General features: G+C 59.4%; 1 protein-coding gene across 1 annotated transcript in view; it reads left to right on the top strand.

Annotated features, from left to right (window-relative positions):
• The first annotated feature begins 4,148 nt into the window (after positions 1-4,148).
• WNT6 (Wnt family member 6) overlaps positions 4,149-20,205 on the top strand; it is a 28,644-nt gene continuing 12,587 nt past the window's right edge. Inside the window, exon 1 of the mRNA XM_050917137.1 lies at positions 4,149-4,225. Within this exon, the coding sequence (XP_050773094.1) occupies positions 4,149-4,225 (77 nt within the window). The remainder of the gene's footprint in view (positions 4,226-20,205) is intronic.

Consider the following 20,205-nt stretch of genomic DNA (forward strand, 5'->3'; position numbering starts at 1 on the left):
AGGCTAAACCCAACTCTTCTTAAAGGGCCAGTGCTCCCATGACACGCTGTAGGCCGACAGACTCATCTGCCTGCCTTGCAGACCTCGGGTGACCAGAGAGCAAGTGTGAAAAATTGGGATGGAGTGGGGGGTAATAGGAGGCTATGTAAGAAAAAGACTCAAAAATCAAGTCTCTCCCTATAAAATCGGGACATCTGGTGACCCTATACGGACCACAAACCACTCCCCTAGCATCCAGGCTCACCCAGCTCTGAGCCAGGGTGCAGTGTTGCCCCCAGCAGCCTGGAGTGTCCCTGGGGACCCTGAAATCCAGGACAGAGCCCTGCATTCTCCCTTCAGAAAGCTACGCTCCAGCAGCACTGCCCGGCCATTGTCAAAGCCGCCCCACGCACGTGCCCTGTGTCTGGGGGCACCAGGGCTTGAGAGAGGGCGTGGCGTCGGGGGAGAAGTTGTGCTAGCCCCGTCTGTCATTGCCTGGCTACCCACAAGTTGGGGCTCACCCAAATTTCCACTTCTAGCCACACCACTGCCCCACAGCCCCACCCATTTCAGTCTGAGTGCTGGGGGGAGGGGAGCAGTGACCCCAGATGCACTGGAGTCAACATGAATCTTTACATTGCTGGATCAGGCCCCGGGGGGAGGGAGGGAGAAGAAATAAGGAGTATGGGGCGGCCGGGATCCCTTCTGAGCATGGGCCCAGCACCATGGGACCATTGGCTGCTTTGTAAACCCGGTACGGGGCACAGGGAAAAGTTAGGCCCCCCAGACCAACTCGCCTGCTTGGCCGGGGGCAGGATCGCCAAAGGGAATCATCGACGGGACACAGTGGAGTTTAGGGTGACATGTGGGATCCTGTTCTCCAGACAGATTCCGATTGGGCAGCTGGGTGCCAACACCTGGCCAAGAGAGGGGGAAGAAAGGGCAGCAGTGAAGGAGGAGGTAGTGAGACAAGAGAGGGGCCTGCAGGGGCTTCTCATGGACGGGGAGCCAGAATGGTCCCCAAATGTGCAGACGGCAGTAAATGGGGAGGACAGAGCTGTACAGGGCCCCAGCGAGGTTAGAAAGCTGAGCCGGAACGAACAACGTGGGATTTGCCTGGGAAAGCACAGGGAAAGCCCTGCTCTTCGCTGGCAGGGAGAGCGGAGAGCTAGGCAGGGGCTGGTACTGACGTGTTCTCACCCCACCCATCTGGGCACCTTCCAGTGGCACAGTGCGTGGCGTGACTGACATCTGTCAAGGTGTGGTTCATCCAGTCCCTGCGGGGAGAGTCGGGCGTGCAAGGGACTGGTTTGTTCTGGCAGGATTTGGTTGTTTTAATGCTCATGTCGTGCGGCATTTCTGGCTGAGGAGGCCAGGGGGAGAATGGACCACCTGACATGTGGAGTGGGGCTGGAATGGTCCTTGGTTCCATGGGCAGCTCGTTCCGCAGTCTGGGACTGGCCCCCAAGGGCCCTCGGTCTTCTGCCCAGATGGCAGAATGTCCCACGGGACGAGGCGCAAAGCTGTCGTCCATTGTCCACATCTGATGCCAGGTGCCCAGCCCCACAAGGTATAATGCTCAACCTCTCCATCCTCCACATAGTGTGCACCCTGCCCCTTCCCCAGCTAGGAGCCCACCCCCTGTGCCCCGGTTCCCCAGCCCCCGGGGTGCCCACCTCCCGAGTGCTCCATGGTGCTGGGAGAGTGGAGCTTTCAACAGTGGCTGGGTTTGATCCTGGGAGTCCTGGCCACTGAGTGCTTGAAGATAAGGACCAAGACCTTGACCTTGTTCTGGCAGCAAAAAAGTCTACACTCCCTGGAGCAGAGATACAGCTCGGGCTCTGCACCACTCCGGCGGTTCCCAGGGTGAGCTCCGGCCAGGACTCGGACAAGCAGCTCACTTCACTTCACTTCACTTCACTTCAGCTCAGTGGGTTTGCAACCCGGGGCCCTCCGACGACGGGGCTGCACCCCCATTTGAAATTTTTGAGGGACCCGCAAATGAAAAAAGGTTGAAAACCCTGGTTCAGTTTAAACCTGGTCTGAAACTAAACTGAAGTCTGAGCGTCCACACAGCCTGGTGCACTGCGCTGTATCCTTTTAAAATCATGCCCACATTAAATGGGCCCAACTCTGTGAGGGAGATCTGGGGCATCATCCTGGACTGAGCTGTCTCCTCGCTGGGTCCCCTCCACACCTGAGATGGGATCGGCTCATACCTGGGAGTTCCCTGGGCTTTCCCAACAAGGATCCTGCCCCCTCCCCGTTCACCCCCTGCCCGTCCTCTACTCCAGTCCCTTTGCCTTTCTTCCTCGTGCTCTCGCTTTTCCCCACCTCCCTCTCTTTTCTCTCCTTTCCCGTTCTACCCCTCCCACCAAAGCAGCTGTGTGTGTGTGTGTGGGGGGGCTCCAGGGATATCCCGTTGGGAGGGGGAGCAGGGACGCTGGGAGCCAGGAAAATCTCTTGTCAGTGTCTTGGAGGATGGGGGCACCTAGGGGGGAGATCATCTCTGAAGCACCCTGGGGGCTGGCCAGCAGCTCAGGACACAAGGGCGGGTTTGGCCCTGAAGCCTTCACCTGGCCATGTTCTCAATGGTTTGGGCAGACTTGGCTCTGCTGGGCTGGGTCCCTGGGGCCTGGCACTGCTCTGTTGGGCTGGGTGCTCCCGGTGCCGGGCACCCTCTGCTGGGCTGGGTCTGGAGGTCCGGGCACCGCTCTGCCAGGCTGGGTCCAGGGGCTGGGCACCCTCTGCCGGCCTGGGGCTGGGGGCCGGGCACCCTCTGCCAGGCCGGGTCCCTGGAACTGGGCACCCCTCCCTGGGCTGGGTCCCTGGGGCTGGGCACTGCTCTGCTGGGCTGGGTCTCTGGGGCTGGGCACCACTCTGCCAGGCTGGGCATCACTCCCTGGGCTGGGTCCCTGGGGCTGGGCACCATTCTGCTGGGCTGGGTCCCTGGGGCTGGGCACTGCTCTGCTGGGCTGGGTTTTGGGGACTGGGCACAGCTCTGCTGGGCTGGGTCCCTGGGGCCGGGCACCACTCTGCCAGGCTGGGCGCTCCCAGTGCCGGGCACCACTCTGCTGGGCTGGGTCCCTGGGGCTGGGAACCGCTCTGCCGGGCTGGGTCCCTGGGGCTGGGAACCGCTCTGCCAGGTTGGGTGCTCCCGGTGCCGGGCACCACTCTGTTGGACTGGGGCTGGGGGGCCGGGCACCGCTCTGCCAGTCTGGGCATTCCCAGGGCTGGGCACTCTCTGCCGGGCTGGGTCCAGGGGGCTGGGTACCACTCTGCCGGGCTGGATCTGGGCACTACTCTGCCAGACTGGGTCTGGGCACCGCTCTGCCGGGCTGGATCCCGGGGCTGGGCACGCTCTGCTGGGCTGGGTCCATGAGGCCAGGCACCGCTCTGCCAGGCTGGGTCCAGGGGCCAGGCACTGCTCTGCTGGGCTGGGTCCCTGGGTCCGGGCACCGCTCTGCTGGGCTGAGTGCTCCTTGTGCCGGGCACCCTCTGCCAGGCTGGGTCCATGAGGCCGGGCACTGCTCTGCTAGACTGGGCTCTCCTGGAGCTGGGCACCCTCTGCCGGGCTGGGTCTGGGGGGGCCAGGCACCGCTCTGCCAGGCTGGGTGCTCCCAGGGCCGGGCACCCTCTGCCGGGCTGGGTCCAGGGTCTGGGCACTCTCTGCCAGGCTGGGTCCGGGAGCTGGGCACCCTCTGCTGGGCTGGGCCCATGAGGCCGGGCATTGCTCTGCCAGGATGGACTCTCCCAGGGCTGGGCACCCTCTGCCAGGCTGGGTCCGGGGGGCCAGGCACCGCTTTGCCAGGCTGGGTGCTCCTGGGGCCGGGCACCCTCTGCCGGGCTGGGCGCTCCCGGGGCCGGGCTGCGCCCTCCGCCCGGCGCGGCTCTGTGCCCCGGGGCTCTGGCTGTCGGCGGCCGATCCCAATCTCTGCGCACCCGGAATTGGCGCTCGCCATCCCGCCCCCCCAGCCCCGTCCCCTCGGGCTCCGGTTTCCTTGGCGGAGGCAGATGCTTTCGCAGCCCGGTCCCTCCCCCTCCGGAGCCGCCTGCGAGCCTGCCCCAGCCCCTGGCTCCGCGCCGCCCGCCCGCCCCAGCCCCGGACCAGGCAGCGGGGACCGCGGGTGGCACCTCGCTGCGCTCTACCTGCGCCCCGCCGGCCCAGGATGCTGCCCCCGTCCCGCACCCAGCTGGGGCTGTTCTTCATCCTGCTCTGCCCCGCCAACATCATCGGGCTCTGGTGGTGAGTAGCCGGGCTCCGGGGGGGCGGCAGCGCGGGCCCCCTCGCCCCAGCCCCGCGGCCAAGGAGCAATCACCTCCAGGGCGCGGGGAGCGGAGACTCCCAGCCCGGGACCGCGCCGGGGTCAATCCGGAGTCAGACCCGCGCGCCGGGACCCGGGGAGCTAGGCAAGGCTCACCCCGCGACGGGTCGGCGGAGGTTACACACGGGGGCGTCGGGTCAGGGACATTCTGCGGGAGGGGAGGGGAAAGTGGTGTCAGCACATCCAGCTTTACAGCGGATTAAACTGTATCCTGCAACATCGGAAGCGGAGGGAGTGGAGCATATAAATCTGTGAAAAGACGGGGAGGGGGGATTGCCTCTCTTGCCCCAGAGCCCCCGCAGGCACAGCGGCTGGGGAATTACTGGAGTGCTGGGGCGCTACAGGGATATGGGTGGAGTTTCTCAGGGTTTATCCAGCGGCTGGGAGAATTATTCATGGGTCTCGGGCAGGTACTCGGGTGTTGGGGGAGTTGCTCAGGGTTCACACAGCTGGTAGGGGAGTTACTCGGGCATTAGGGGAGTTACTCTGGCATGGGGGCGTTGCTCAGGGTTCACTCAGCTGGTGGGGGAGTTACTAGGGCATTGAGGGAGTTACTCTGGTGTTGGGGCAGTTACTGGGGCATTGAGGGAGTTACTCTGGTGTTGGGGCAGTTACCCGGGCCTTGAGGCAGTTACTTTGGTGCTGGGGCGGTTACTTGGGCATTGAGGGAGTTACTCGGGCATTGGGAGGGTGTTCAGGGTTCACTCAGCTGGTGGGGGAGTTACTCAGGCATTGAGGGAGTTACTCTGGTGTTGGGGCAGTTACTCGGGGTTCACACAGCTGGTGGGGGAGTTACTCAGGCATTGAGGGAGTTGGTTGGGTGTCGGGGGGGTTGCTCAGAGTTCGCACAGCTTGTGGGGGAGTTACTCGGGCATTAGGGGAGTTACTCAGATGTTAGGGGAGTTATTTGAGTGTTAGTGGTGTTACTCAGGGTTCACACAGCTGGTGGGGGAGTTACTCGGGCATTGAGGCAGTTACTCTGGTGTTGGGGAGGTTACTCAGTTATTGGAGTTATTCTGGTGTTGAAGGAGTTACTCGGGCATTAGGGGAGTTACTCGGGCATTGAGGGAGTTACTCGGGTGTTAGAGGAGTTACTCGGGTGTTGGGGGGGTTGCTCAGGGTTCACACAGCTGGTGGGGGAGTTACTCTAGTGTTGAGGGAGTTACTCATGCATTGAGGGAGTTACTCTGGTGCTGGGGCAGTTACCCAGGCCTTGAGGCAGTTACTCTGGTGCTGGGGCAGTTACTCGGGCATTGAGGGAGTTACTCTGGTGTTGGGGCAGTTACCCGGGCCTTGAGGCAGTTACTTTGGTGCTGGGGCAGTTACTCAGGTGTTGAGGGAGTTACTCTGGTGTTGGGGCTGTTACTCGGGCATTGAGGGAGTTACTCTGGTGCTGGGGCTGTTACTCGGGCATTGAGGGAGTTACTCTGGTGTTGGGGCAGTTACTCGGGCATTGAGGGAGTTACTCTGGTGCTGGGGCTGTTACTCGGGCATTGAGGGAGTTACTCTGGTGTTGGGGCAGTTACTCAGGCATTGAGGGAGTTACTCTGGTGCTGGGGCTGTTACTCAGGCATTGAGGGAGTTACTCTGGTGTTGGGGCAGTTACTCGGGTGTTGCTGGAGTTACTTGGGCATTGAGGGGGTTGCTCAAGGTTCACTCAGCTGGTGGGGGACCTCCTCAGGGTTTATACCGGTGGAGCTGGGGTCAGTCCACGGGCAGTTGGAGGCAATGGCCTGAGCAGGATGTGAGTAACAACTGTGCAAGGATTTCAGGGTTTGCCCCCCTGGATCGGTGCCTTTGCAAGCCTGGGGCCGTCACGAAGTCCCCTCCCCTCCCTGCTGCTCCTGTCTTCCCTCCAATAAGTCCACTTTAATTAAAAGGCGGGGACTAGCATGAGGCGACCGCCCCCCCCCCCCCCCGAGACTGCCCTGGGCCGAAGCAGCAGGGACACCCCTCCATTTGTAATGGTGCCTGCATCAAAGGCGCAGCCTGCGAGGCAGGATCCTGGCGGGGGTGGGGGATTCGTGACAGGAGCTGCAGCCGGGACCCAGCCTTGGAAAGCCCGGGGATCTGTCGAAACATGAACTAGTTCAATCCAGGAAGAATTTTGCCGAGCCCGTCTTTATCCACTTTCAAGTGCTTGGATTCCAGCCCCCACCGTGCAGCCCGGGCCATAATTCATGCTCGGAGGCGATTCATCTCCACATTGTCACACTCCCCTGACCCCGAACATAAAGTTTGCCTCCCCATCTCCCTGCCCTTGCCCTCCTGGCCCACCGCTCGGTCCCCTTCGCCAGGAAAGGGCAGGGTGCAGCCCAGACAGTGGCAGGAAAGTTTGGGAGAAACAGATCCTGGTTTAAAGCAGCAGAGCAGCACTGAAGGATCTGGCCCTTTACTCTGTAGCATTTCAGTAGGACCTACTGTATTTATCTACCGGGGAAGGAGGTGCTCAAGGGACATATTGGAATTTTGCTGCAGGAGATGGTGTATGGGGCATATAGGTACCGGTGACCATTTACAAGGGCAGGGTGCACACAGATCCCAGGTATGTAATGGCAAACATTCATTTTCCTGGAGGCAGCCTCATGGTGACTGACAGATTTACCTTTTTTCCTCCTGGCTATTTCGCAGTCTGTTGCTTAACGCATCACTCTATCGCTTGATCTCGGCTTACCCTTATCATCCTAAGCCTAGCAATGCTAGGCTTCAGCAGAGCCCCTTGAGCTAGCAATGGCAAACGCAAAGCACGCTGGTGCAGCCAGCTCTGGGGAGGAGCGCAGCAGCGTGGAACAGTATTCCCAGGCAGAGTATTTCGGATGGCAAGTGATAAGAAATCCTTCATGCCATCGAAACGGCATGAGGGATAAAGTAGACAGAGGGTGAACCAGTGGCCCCATTTAAATCAGTGGGCGTTTACCCAGAAGATGACTCCAGTTGGAATTTGGCCAGGAGATCAGACTTAGCACCCACTCTACAAGGGCTCGGATGGTAGCAGGCTGTGGATTTTGTGTCTCATCTAAAAGATGGCTCGTATCATTGCAAGGGGTCATGTTGTGTGTGTTGGCAGTGCCGGCGCGGGGAGATTAGGGGAGATTGTAGATCAGGGCGAAGGGTCAGCCAATGTTGTTTTTTCACTGCTTTAAAAAAGAAAAAAGATTTTAATTTAAAAAAATAATCTAATGGCAAACAATGTGCCCAAACAAAACCCTCAGCATAGAGCCACAAATCGAATTGAGACCGATACACAGCCCATCCTGGGTACTCACTCAGCACTGCAAGGGGAATTTAGTCTGCAGCGAACAGCAGCTGTGTGTGAGACCGGATGACAATCCTCAGCGAGCGTACGTCAGTCTGGCCCTCCAGGGAAGAACCTGGCCCCCCATCGACACTCTGCCCATGCTTAGATGAAGCTCAGGCTGAGGGGAGCTTTTCCTGCGACTTGTCCCACCACGATCACCGTCTCAGCCCCCGGGGCCCAAGACCACTGCTGCGGCGTCCCAGCTAAAAAGTCCTTACTCCCCCCGCCAACTGGGAGACGGTCACGGTTCCTGCTGTGGATCTCAGCCTGGACGCTCAGAGGAACACCTGGGTTCTCCTCCTCAAATGGCTGTTGAGTTTCAAAGGGCCAGGTCTGTGCTGGGATGTTCCCCGCAGGAGTGATCCCCCTCGCCCCGGCAGTCAGGTGATTAGTGCCCCGAGGGGCAGGTTCAGGCTTTGACAGCACATGTGCCAGGTGCGTGGCCACGGTGGTGTTCCCGGGGCTGAGTTTTATCCTCTGGATGGATTGACAGCGCTTTGTGGGAAGGCAGCGTGGTCCAGTGGGTGGAGCACTGGACTAGCCTGTGGCCTATTTCTGCTTCTGTCCCAGACCTGCGTGAGCCCCCACCCCACTCTGGGTCTCTGTTTCTCCTCCCATCATTTCTCTGCCTGGGGTATTTACACTAGAATCCCTTCAGGGCGGTGACTGTCTGTCCAGCCCCTAGCACAGGGGCACTGATCTTGGCTGGCTACTGTGACTGTGGACAATGGTTTAGCTAGGCCAGAAAATGAAGGCCCCCGGGCTTTTCTCCCACTGCCAGGTGGCCTGCCCCACTTCCCCCTGGCTGATTCCGTTGGCTGATGAAACACAGGGGGAAATGGGAGCATGTTTTTTTAAAAAGTGTCCCGCCCCTGCCCCCCCCAACATGCAGTTTGCTTTCAAGACAGTGGGAGAGGCCACCCAATGAAATCAACATGGGCTGAGCCAGTTGTCAGACAGGTGCTGTCTGTCTCGCTGCCTTCCACTGTCACAATCCCTGGGTGCAGCGCACCCCCTGGATTGAAGCGGTTTGTGGTTTGCTTTGGCAGCTCTCAGCACCCCCACTGTACAAAGTGAGCCAGCAGCCCTGATTTGCAGCGGGATTTTACCAGGGCCAGCGAGCAGGCATGGAATTGCACGCTGAGCGACAGCAGAAACTGGTCCCACCTTCTTTGAAAGGGGGGTTTTACCTCCAGTACCCATCCCGCTCTGGGGCTTGTTCGCGGGGAGGCTGTGGGGCCATCCCAGGGCTGTGCAGGAGACAAGCGGTCGGGGCAGGTTTCTCCTGACAAAATGAAGCAAATCACTCTGAGTAACTCAGACTAACTAGAACAGGTTCCTCGGTGAGGGGAAAAAGTTCCCCTTGTTCTCCGGCTTACTTCCCCCTCCTTCCCTTCAATGGCGAGTTCTTCTGGTCCCGCTCTCCAGCTCCCTGAACTCTGCAGGTCACAGAGAGGTCAGTCATGATGGGGTTAATTATAGGTGCTCCCAGGTGCGGGAGAAAGGTAGTGCTGGACTCGGACTGCTCCGAATGATCTCATGTACTGGGTGTGCTGGGTGCTGGGTGTCCCCCTCTCATTGTGCTGGGGGCTGGGTGTCCCCCTCTCCTGGCTGAACCCTCTCCTGAAAACCAGCCCTTTCATCTCTCATCCCACCCCCTCAGTTCTCTTCGGCCTGCTCCTTTACTTGCTGCACCTCACACTGGACTGGATTCCCCCCCAGGTGTAAACCCAAAGGTGCAAGCAACTTCAATCAGCGCGGGAGCTGCAGATCGGTGACCCCCCTGGAACATCCCGACTCCATCGCTGGGTCACCTGGACCATCGCACGCGTGTGCGGCTGTACTGGGGTCTGGAGATGACTAGGAAGGGCAGGGTGGGGGCCATGGGGAAAGTCACAAGACACGGACACACAAACTTGGTTTTTCAGTAGCTCAGAAAAGGTTCAATTTGGGCTTAGGGCAAGATTCAGATCAGTTCTTATTTTATCCAAGCCCCTTTGCCTGGCCTGTAATGTACATGTCAAATACCTGTGTTCATGTACACGCCTTCTACACGCCAACAGTCACCTGTCTCAGATAAGCATCGCTCCATCTGTTTCACCTGCACACGTTCCCCCAGCTCCCATCTTTCTTCTCTCTCTCACACACAGATTCTCCATTTCTGACCCCTGCAGACAGACAAACACAGGTGTACACATAAGAGCTGCAACCCTCAAGTTAAAGCTGCCCCAAGTGTGCTTGGTCCAAATTCGGCTCTCGTTTAAATGAGGACAAATCAGGAGCAGGTCCACTGGAGTGAATTCTGATCTGGATCTAGAGCAATGCAGCACCATCTGCACCCAGTTTAGAGTCACGCGTAACTTTACAGCACTTTCAACCTCAGGCTGAGATTTTCCAGGCCTGCTCTTACCCTGGGGGTGAAGTTTTGGGGAAATGTTGATTCTGTGAAAGAAACACACTTCCCATTGGATCCAAAAATCCTGGTGATCTGTTTTTAAACAGCTCAGCTCTTCGGAGTATTGTGTTTGGGCCTTCACTGTGCTGGGTGCTGCACCACCCCGGAATAACAGCCGGGGCTCACAGCAGGTTGGCTGGGGCTGAAATTAGTCCTGGGAAAAGCTTTGGAGTATTGTGGTTCACTTGGGTTGTGATGTACAAACGTGTGTTGAGAACTAGGCAAACAGTGCTTTTGCTGCTCCAAAAGAGGGCAGAGTTAAGGTTATACTCAGCAAGGTCAGCATTTCTTATCTTCCATGCTACTTGATGTTGTCCCAGCATAGCGTCGGTGCGTGCTGCCTACCTGTGGCCATGACATAGCTATGAGAACCAACAGGGCCATGTGACAGGGTTTACTACATCCTTTCCCAGTGTGTCATGCCCTGGGACTCACCAACACTTTGCCCCTCATCTGTCTCAGCTGGGTTTCAACACACCAGAGCTCTGTGCAGTGGAGGATCTCGCCCTCACTACTTGGTGATCCCGCTGGGCTTCAGACCACTGGGAGAAGGACGTTCCTGGCTTTGCAGTGGGATGCAGTGTGCTTGTTTCTAGCCCTGCAAGTCCCAAGCAAGAAGGCCCAGCAGTCTAGAAAAGTGACTACTGGCCCCTTCTAGAGGCACTGATGGCTCTGTGAAGCCCTGCACAGCTGGACTCAGGGCAGCTAAGGCAGCATATTGATTATCTGCATTCCAGTAGAACCTGGAGCCCCCAACCCAGGCCACGCTGCCATTGTGCTGGGTGCTGCACGTACCTGGGCCCAGAGAGTGGCCAGGCGAGACAGGCAAAGGGCGTGGGGAGAAAGGAAGGACTTCTCCCCATTTCACAGGTTGGGAACCAAGGAGCAGGGTCCATGACATCTGCAGGGCCACGGGCAGAATGAGGACTGGCGTGCCAGTTCACTGCCTAAGCTGTGAGCCGAGCCGTCCTCTCTCCTGCCTGTACAACGGAGGGGCACAGACAAAAGAGCCCCGCTAACCTTTGCAGATGTCGGCACCATTGTACATGGGCCTCCCTGTGAGTGGCACAGCCGGGCACCTCTCACACGGCGCGGGAAGGGTCCGTGCGGAGCCGCTCGCCTGACCTCCTGCACAGACACCCCCCATCCCCACTGGAGGTGTGCTAGTATCATGGGGGATGGGGGGCTGGTAGATACAGACTCTCACTTGCTCCAGCAGGTCCAGTTAAGAACGCCGCCATCATCAAACCCACAGACCCGATACCACGGTGAGGGGCAACTTAATACAACTCCTAGATGGAGACAGGCCACCTGGCTACACACCCTTTCCCGAGGCAGGGCACAGTGGAGGAGGCGATCCCAGGCTGGCAGTCCCAGTTGGTGAACTCCACCTTGGCCGCACTAGCTAAGGGTTGAGATGGTTGTCACCGGGTCCTGGTGTCCAGCCGTTCTCCATATACAGTCCTGCTGGCAGCACCTGGACCCTAGAGGCACCCAGCCCCGAGTGTCCATCCTGCTGCGGGCTGCTGAGCTCGCAGGTTAGCATGCAGGGTGGCAGAGCGGGAGAGGGCGGATCAGCGCCGGAAGGAGGAGGATTCGAACAGGGACAGACGCAGAGTGATGCCCAGGGGGCAGGAGGGCGTGTTGTCCCTTTTCTTGGGTCCAGCCCATGACAAACCCCGTGCCCTGTGCCCCCTGGACTAACACCGCTACCAGCTTGTGCCAAGCTTCTGCATACGGAGCATAACCATCACCTTGGCCCTCTCCTCTGGACACGGCCCATCGGAGGCGCGAGATGTGTGTTGGCCAACCTGAGTCACCGGGTGACTCCTGGCCTCCGCTTCCTCACCCTCTGCTCCTTCTTAGTCTCTTACCCTCCGCCTGGCATTGTCTCTCCTGTTCCCACACACGCTCGTCAGGGCGGGGCTGCTGGCCTGGCACCTGGGCTGTAGTGTGCCCAGCACACGGGGAGGTGCTGAATAAATACCCAGTGGAATTGCTCAGAAAGGGACCAGCCCCCTGGCCATCGTGCAGCCGAGCTCCCTGGACTCAGCTCCTTTCACATCTCCTCCGGAGGCAGCCTCTCCAAGCCCTAAGGAGCTCTGGGGTGACGGAGTGCTGAGTGGGGAGGATTGGGCGCCAGCCAGAGACCCCGCAGAGCCCTGTACAGAGCGGCTCTGCACCCTCCTGTATCCACCTGAAAGGACGGGGCAGATGGGAACCTGGCCAATCTGGGGCCAGCTAAGGACCCCAACTCTTGGGGAAAGTGGAGCCCCACAACCCCATTCATCTAGGAGGAGAGGAAGATTGTGATTATTGGCACATGGTTTGGGGACGAGCCTTGGGAGGATGGACTGTCACCGTCACCATGGGCTTTGGAATCCCTGTTGGCCAGCTGGGCAGGAGGCAGGCATCTCTATGTCCTGTTACTCACTTGCACGTGTCCTCCTGGTTTGCACGAGCAGCCAGGGTCCACGTGCACCATGCTTTCACGGTGGCGTTTTGTGAGTGTGACTCGGCACTCAGAACGCGGCGGAGAGAAGGAAAACAGACGGGATCAGAGAAGGGTCCATCCAGCTTAGTGCCCAGCCCCAGCCTCTTCAGAGCAACAGGCCCTCTACTGCCCCTTTCTGGGACAAATTGCCTGGGGGGGCAGGTTCCTCCTAAGCCCATAAAATGGGAGACTCACGACTGACGCTGGAGGGACTGTCCCACTGGTCATCGGTCTTATCTTATCCGCGTTTGGATCTGCTCTTGAATCCTGCTAAGCCCTTGGCTTCCATGATAACCTGTGGAACTCACTGCCACTAGGTAAGCACCAGTGTGAGAATATCAACCCTTTTATCCACTTTGAATTTGGTGCCTCTTGCATTCATTGCATGTTCCCTTGTTCTCTCAGGAGAGAGAGTGAATAGCCACCCCTGATCTACCTTTTCTAGCTTCTAGAAGATGCATGTTCTAGTGGGTTTGAGCGGGTGAGCCTGTGATCCAGGACTCTGAGTTGTACCCCTTGCTTAGGGTGAAGGTATTCTTCCCAGGGTGCTTAATCCATAGGATTAGGAGCCCCTGATTTGCTGCATGATTTTATTTAAATCACTAAAATTGCCCCATGCCTCAGTTTCCCCCTCCATAAAATGGGGGCAATAATACTCAAGCCACAGGGCTTAAGTGATGACTATTTGTGAAGAGCTTCAAGCATCTCAGATGGAAGGCGCTATTGGCAGGAGCTGCTGGATTTTAGTCCAAGTGATGATTTGCCAGTAGGATGAGTCACCAGCCACGTGACTTTTCAGCCAGTTGTGTAAGTGCACTCACGTGACCTGCAGTGAGACATATTCCAGTTAGCTCCTTCCCCACAACTGCCTTGCGTGTAAAGAAATGCAGCTGGCAGAGCGGTCCCTAGGTTAAGGAGCACATGGGAGCGAGCCAGTCATTCCAGAGGGCTCCTTGCAGGCCGACGGGGCTTCTGAACCGCCGGACGCAGCCCAGGGGACGATCAAGCCAACCCAGCCTGCTGTGATGCCAGTTCGGGCAACAGTGTCGAGGGTGCGTTGGGCTCCCCAGGCTCCTCCCACATCTCATGCAATTAGACACGTCGGCCACATGTCCCTCTCCCGCCTCATCCGGCGCTATGACCAGAGGGGGCTAGGAGACCCAGCAGGGGTCTGTGATGCCGGGCGCTGGCTGGAGTCTCGGCGCTGCAGGGATGGAGGGTTCTCCAGGGAGCTGGGGCGGCAGGAGCAGAGGAGCCACCTTCAAGGGAGGAGGGCAAAGCGGAAGCCATCAGAACCCCCTATGTGATGGGAGGGGACCCGACTGTCCCGTGTGGGCCCAGCTCCACCAGCGTCCCCATCACTCTGGCCTGGAACTCCAGGGACCTGTCTTTGGCACATCCCAGCCTGACTAGGCCTCGCTGCTGCTTCTCCACAAGATGAGACTGTGCACTCCAGCCCCAGCCGTCTTTGGGTCTCCCTTGGCTCCCTAGGAACTGCACCTGGTAGGGGCACGGATCGTCTCCCTCCCCCAGCACTGCAGCCACATAGCCTTCCCCTTCAAACCCCTACCCCAGCTCCCTCATCTCACAGTCACGTATTCCCACCCCCCCGCCTCGCTCCGATATTCATCCGCTTCTCCACCACCACCCCAGGCCTTGTCCCCGGTGGCCTCTCTCGCCAGACGCCCTGCCTGAACGTGGCACCTCTCACCTCGCCTAGACTCACGTCTGCCACGTGTCCACCAGCCGTTAGCCAGCTGCTCTTGCCATGGTCGATTGTCCGCAGACCTGGCAGCATTTTCAGACCCTGCCATCAGTTGCTTATCACTCTGCCAGATTTTACCAAGTCTGGCTGGAAGTTCTCCATGCTGGGCATCTGCTTCCGGCTGAAATTCTGGGGAACGTTTTAGCAAGAAATGACTCAGCCGGTGCCAAGCACAAGATCAGAGGGTTAGACTAAGATTGCCCCGTTTCACAGACAATTCTTGGAGCTGTTTGGTTGGAGATGCGCTAACACCTCCATGCTTTGGAGCAGGGGCTTGCAATTTGGTGTTGGGGGAGGAGAGAATGTGCCTTGGTGTCAGAGATCTGCCTTTTGTTATCGTAGTGAAAATCCACTAAAATTTGGTCCAGACTTTGGAAAGAAACCTGTTTGCATATGCTCAGTAGAGACTTGTTAGCATTTGACAGCTAAATTCTCCGAAGCATCCGTCTGCACTGAGCATGCTCCAGCCCCACGGCTCCTACACCAGACCAGAGAGCCCAGGCAACCTCCCCACAGCGCGCCTGAGAACGCTCCAGCCCAGGCTGTAGGGCTGAGCAAGACTTTCCCTGCAATTGCTCCTCTCGGCGCTGGGTCTCAGAGGCGGTGCCAGCTGTGCAGAGCGGTGAGGGGCAGAGACAGGCTGCAGTGTGGTGCTGGGTGGGGCCCAGGGGTATGGGGGAGAGATAGCTCAGAGGGTCGAGCATTGGCCTGCTAAACCTAGGGTTATAAGTTCAATCCCTGAGAGGGGCCATTTAGGGATCTGGAGCAAAAATCTGTCTGGGGATTGATCCTGCTTTGAGCAGGGGGTTGGACTAGATACCTCCTGCGGTCCCTTTCCCACCCTGCTAGTCTATGAGTCTATGCTGGAGAAGGAGGCAGCCCCACTCAAACGCAGCAGGGACTGGGACTGGGACTGGGGTATAGGGTTGATTGGGCCAGGTAGCCTGGACTGGGGAGAAACTGGGCGTGATGGGGCTGAGCTGGCAGGGGCATTGGCTGAGGCAGGTTCCTGGGGCCGGTCGCCTAGAATTCCCAGCTCATGGCCTGTCTCCTCCCTCAGACGCACCAGCAGCCTTTGCTCTGCCCTGCCCTGCCCTAGCTTTGGGCTTTGCAGCCTCGACACCATTCTTCTCCTGTCGGTTGTGTTGTGCAGTACGGTGAACCTGGCTAAGCAGATTGCAGGCCCCTCTCCTACTCTCTCTGCTGGTTCGTGAGCTGGCTGGGGCAGGGACCGTGTCTTCCCAGGCCGCCTACGGCGCTGCTGGGCAATGAATAAATATTTCTGTGTGTGCTTGTCAGGAGTCTGCCCCGCCCCCCAGAGATCTTGCTGGATTGGGGGAATTTAGCATTCACGAGAGCCGTACCGCTCCCCACACAGCTCTGCCAATGCCCCTCAATCCCGACCTGCAGCCCCTGCTAGCCCAGCCCCCTCCTCCCCACACCTGACAATGTACCAACTTCCTGACCTGTAGCAGCAATAGCATCCAACACTCGGGAGTCCCTGAGCAGATATGAGGAAATAGTGCCTGGGTGGTGGGCGATTTCTGCTGGGGATGAGGCTGGGACTCTCTGGCGCCAATTGTGACTAAAGTCACGGTGGGAAGCCTGCATCCGAGCCGCAGGGCTAGTTCCTGAGTCACGGGGCTAGCCCCCAAGCCGCAGAGCTAGCCCCCTAACCTCCGGCAGCCCCTTAGCCCTTGATGGCCGAGATCCCCATGTGCTGAGCACAGCAGGGGCCTAGGAGCAGGAAGGATTAGTCTGTGTTTTGCAGGTCAGCCTGGAGTGGCGACCCCATCAGAACTCCCCAAGTGCCCGAACGCTTCCCATTGGCTTCAGCGGGCCCCTCGCTGGGCTGCCTCAGCAGCAGGATAAGAACCAGGAGGCTGCTTGGGTGAGCAGACAGCTGTGCCTCAGTTTCCCCCTCTGTTCTAGGGATGACGATGCTTTCAGTGCCTTGGGTCATTGGCACAAGTTACCAGGAGGCCTGGGGGATTCTCTGACCCTTTATAACCCCGACCGGATGCGTGTCCAAGGGATCTGCTCCAGGAATGACTTTGGGGCAGTTCTGTGGCTGGTGTCGTACAGCTGGTCAGTCTAGATGATCACCAGGGTCCCTCTGGCCTGGGAATCTAGGGCTCTGTGCTGAACCAGTGACGGGGCCCAGGAACGGCAGGCAGTGGGGTCAGTCCTTAAAAGGGAAAAACGGGCCGATGACCATGTGCGGTGCAACACCAACATCCCCAGCTGCTTCCTGGCGGAGCCAAAACCCCAGGCAAAAAGCAGCAGAGTTGCCGGATTTTGTTCCCCTCAATGCCCCCTGCAGGGCACGAGATCCACTTTCACGTCCCAGCCTGTGTTTGCGTTGCTGTGAGCTGTGACGCAGCTGCTGCCTTCTGCCCCAGAGGTAGCTGCATCTCCGCAGTGAGCGGAGGGGCTCCAGTGGTGATCAGTGCTCGGTAAACGCCCAGGACCGAGAGATCGCTCGGCAGCCTGTGTACAGCGATACGAGCTAATGCTGGCGGTTCTGGTGAGTGAAGCAGCCGGGCAGGGCCCAAGCCAAGAACAGGAGCTGCAGCGGCGGGGCTCGGCAGGGCCTGGTGGGGCTGTTTCCCTGCTCCCGGGGCATCATCCCAACCCTGCTCATTCCTGAGCGGGTTCCCTCACCGGGGCAGGGGGAGGAGTGGCCGAGAGGCGGGGGCAGGACGCGGTAATTACAGATCCCCCCCGGGTTCGGAGGGGAGCAAGCTCAGGCAGACCAGGCTGCAGCGGAGGAGCCCTCGCCAAAGCAGTAGCAGTTTGGCAGCATTTTTCTCGCCCTCCCGCACGCCCCCCCCCCCTTAAAAGGAAAACAACTCACTGGAGCCCAGCGAGGTCCCCTTGCGAGAGGCAGGAGCCCAGCGGAAATGAATACTGCAGCACAGCTTATGCTGGGGCCGTCTGGGCAGCGGGAGGGAGGGCACGGCCTAAGGAGAGGGGAGAAGGCAGGCAGTGGGGCAGCTGAGCAGAAGGGGGACAGTCCTGGGCTCTGCACTAAGGGCTGGGGGATAGGCACGCCAGGGGCCCGAAGCCCCCAGTGCTTGCTGGGCTGTGCGTTTCCTGCCCCTCCGGCCCAGCAGGCCGGGGTGAGCTGCAGTTCGGCATTTGATCCAACGGCCCTCAGGCTTGTTCATCATTTTTCGCTGAGTACAAAGAGTCCTCGCTTAATGAAAGTCCGGGCCCCACCGGCTCCGCCAGCCACGCCTCAGAGAGACCCTGCCAATTGCCAGAGTACCTCGTCCCCTGGTACTCTCTGGAGCGGTGCAGCTCTGGGGATGTGAAGCCCAGAGAGACCACGGCCCAGAGAGGAACGGGAAGGAGCAGCTTGTGGGTCTAGTGCAGAGTCAGGGGACGGGGTCCTAGTCCGGGCTCAGAAGCCACAGACTGAGGGTGGTACACGATAGGGCAGGCTTGAGGGCCTCACTCCCCCTCTGCGTGCCTCAGTTTCCCCATCTGGAAGCCCTGGGCTGTGATACCCTTGCTCCGTATTGGGGAGGTGGGTCACTGTGAGAGAGGCTGGGAGAGGGCAGGGTACCACAAGCGGGTCTGTCCGCACACTGCTGCCCTCTGCTGGTTGGAATCAGAATGGCGCCGCCGCGGATCATGGGCCCTGCACACGGGGAGTCGCTAATGCAGGAGAGATGCTCATACAAGACACTAGCCCTCTTCCTGCCCGGGCATCCCGTGGAGGAGTCGGGGTCAACCACGTTGCCCTCCCACAGGCCTGTACAGCACTGGTGAGAGGCAGCGGCCACACTCCACCTCAGAGGTGGCTGCATTTTACTGAGCACAGGAGTGATGGTTAGTTTGTGAAGCATGTTGGGGGTCTTTGGATCCCTAGCGAGGGAAGAGCAGCCCTGCCTTTGGGAGTTAAAGGAGCTAGAGATGTATATACATTGGCCAGACCCCCCGGGGGACTCAGCAGGTTCTTACGTCTCCGGTGCTGGGTGGGGCCATGTCTCAGTTTCCCTGCTGGGCCCCTGGTCTGCAGTCTCGGAGTTGGGCAAGTTTGTGCCTGAGTCCTCCAGCCAGAGGGCCACTGCTCCCCTTCCAGGGCAAGGAGAGACCCAGCCACAAGCCCTCTTTGACTGTCCCCACCCACAGCATTCACCTCACTGAGGCAGGCATCAAGCAGACATCCCCTCCTGGCCCCCATCCCCAGCACTTGTATAGGAGCCCGGGGCCTCCCTCTGCACCAGCCCTCGCCCACCATGTCACGGCCACAGCTGCCCCACAGCCAGTGCTACCCACCAGTGCAGGTCTAAACCTGCCCCCTGCCCCAGGGGTGCTCCAGGGCTCCCTGACCCACCCAAGCTGGCCCTGGGCCAGGCCATACTCCCAGTCTCAGCTTGGGCCTGCTCTTGCCTGGGCAGACCAAGGAAGTTGCATTAGGGAGCTCTGCAGTCACCTGCTCCCCTGGACCCTGTCGCCCATCAGTCCCTGCAGACTACATCCCCCAGAATGCCCTTGTTCTAGGCCCTGCTGGGACCTGGCCTCTGGGCTCCCTTAAAGGGGCCCTGTAGACCGGGGCGGCTCCAGGCACCAGCATGCCAAGCGCGTGCCAGGGGCAGCAAGCCACGAGGGGCGCTCTGCTGGTCGCCGCGAGGGCGGCAGGAAGGTTGCCTTCGGCGGCATGCCTGCGACGGGTCCGCTAGTCCTGCGGCTTTGGTGGACCTCCCGCAGGCGTGCCGCCGAATCCGCGGGACCGGGGACCTCCCGCAGGCAAGCCGCTGAAGGCAGCCTGCCTGCCATGCTTGGGGCAGCAAAATACCTAGAGCCGCCTCTACCTATAGACCTGGCTGGAGGGGTCGAACTGACAGTAGAGGGGCGGCGGGAGGGCTAAGGGGCAGGAGCAGATGCAGGGACAAATGCAGCCTGAGAATGCGAGAGTCCGAACCTGTGCCATTGTCTTCCCCAGGGATGGGGCAGGAGCCGTCAGCTTAGGACTGGCCATAGCCCTGGGGAGGGCCAGCCCAGCCCTGGCTCTGGGGACCCCCACTGGCCTTTTCTCTCTCCCAGGCCGAGGGATCATTCCCTGCACTGGTCTCTGCCGGCAGGGCGGGGGCTGAGACGGCTCAGGACTCCAAGCCCAGCCTGCTGAGGGAAGAGAAGGGGGCAACTGTGGGGGCTGTGAAGCCAGAGCCCACCGGACCACAGTGTGATGCTTATGGGGCATTGGCTTGGCCACAGGCGGGCACAGAGTCCTGGAGGAGGCAGAGAGATGGGAGGTGGAATCCTGGGTCGTCTATAGCCAGGCGTCCTAGTCTTCTCCACCCTGCAGCCTCTCACCTGGCTGGGTCATGAGTGAGGATTGAACCTGGGACCTCTCCAGCTAAGAGCAGGAGTTTCTAGTGCCTGCACTGAAAGGATAGCGAGAGCAGGAACACAGACCAGCCATGGGGTGGGGGTATGAATGAGGGTTACCCCTCCCCTCCCCACTGACCCCCGGCTCTCCTGGGATAGATACAGGCTGGGCAGAGCTTGGTTTTTATTTCTGTAATTTCAATGGGTGATATCGATTTTTGTTTTTAATTGATTCAAACTGGCACAGCTGCAGGACGTTACGGAGGGTCAGACACGGCCGGAGGTGCGGGGGTGGGGGAGACCAGAATTAGTTAATGGCAGTAGATGGTGAAGCCTTGTTCTGGTGAATTTCAAGTGCTACCGACAGGTCATGTGAAATTGACGTTAATCGACATTCACCCCTAAAAATCGAATCCTTCCCAACCCGGTTATACTGTTGGCAGAGTCTCCCGCTCTGCACTCTGGACACAGAGCAGGAAGGCCTGGACTGGTTTGCGGGGCCGCGCTCAGGGCCTGGGAAGGAGCGGAGAGCAGAGGGCTGGGGCAGGC

Source organism: Gopherus flavomarginatus, chromosome 10 (assembly GCF_025201925.1).
Source record: "Gopherus flavomarginatus isolate rGopFla2 chromosome 10, rGopFla2.mat.asm, whole genome shotgun sequence".
Lineage (NCBI taxonomy): Eukaryota > Metazoa > Chordata > Testudines > Testudinidae > Gopherus > Gopherus flavomarginatus.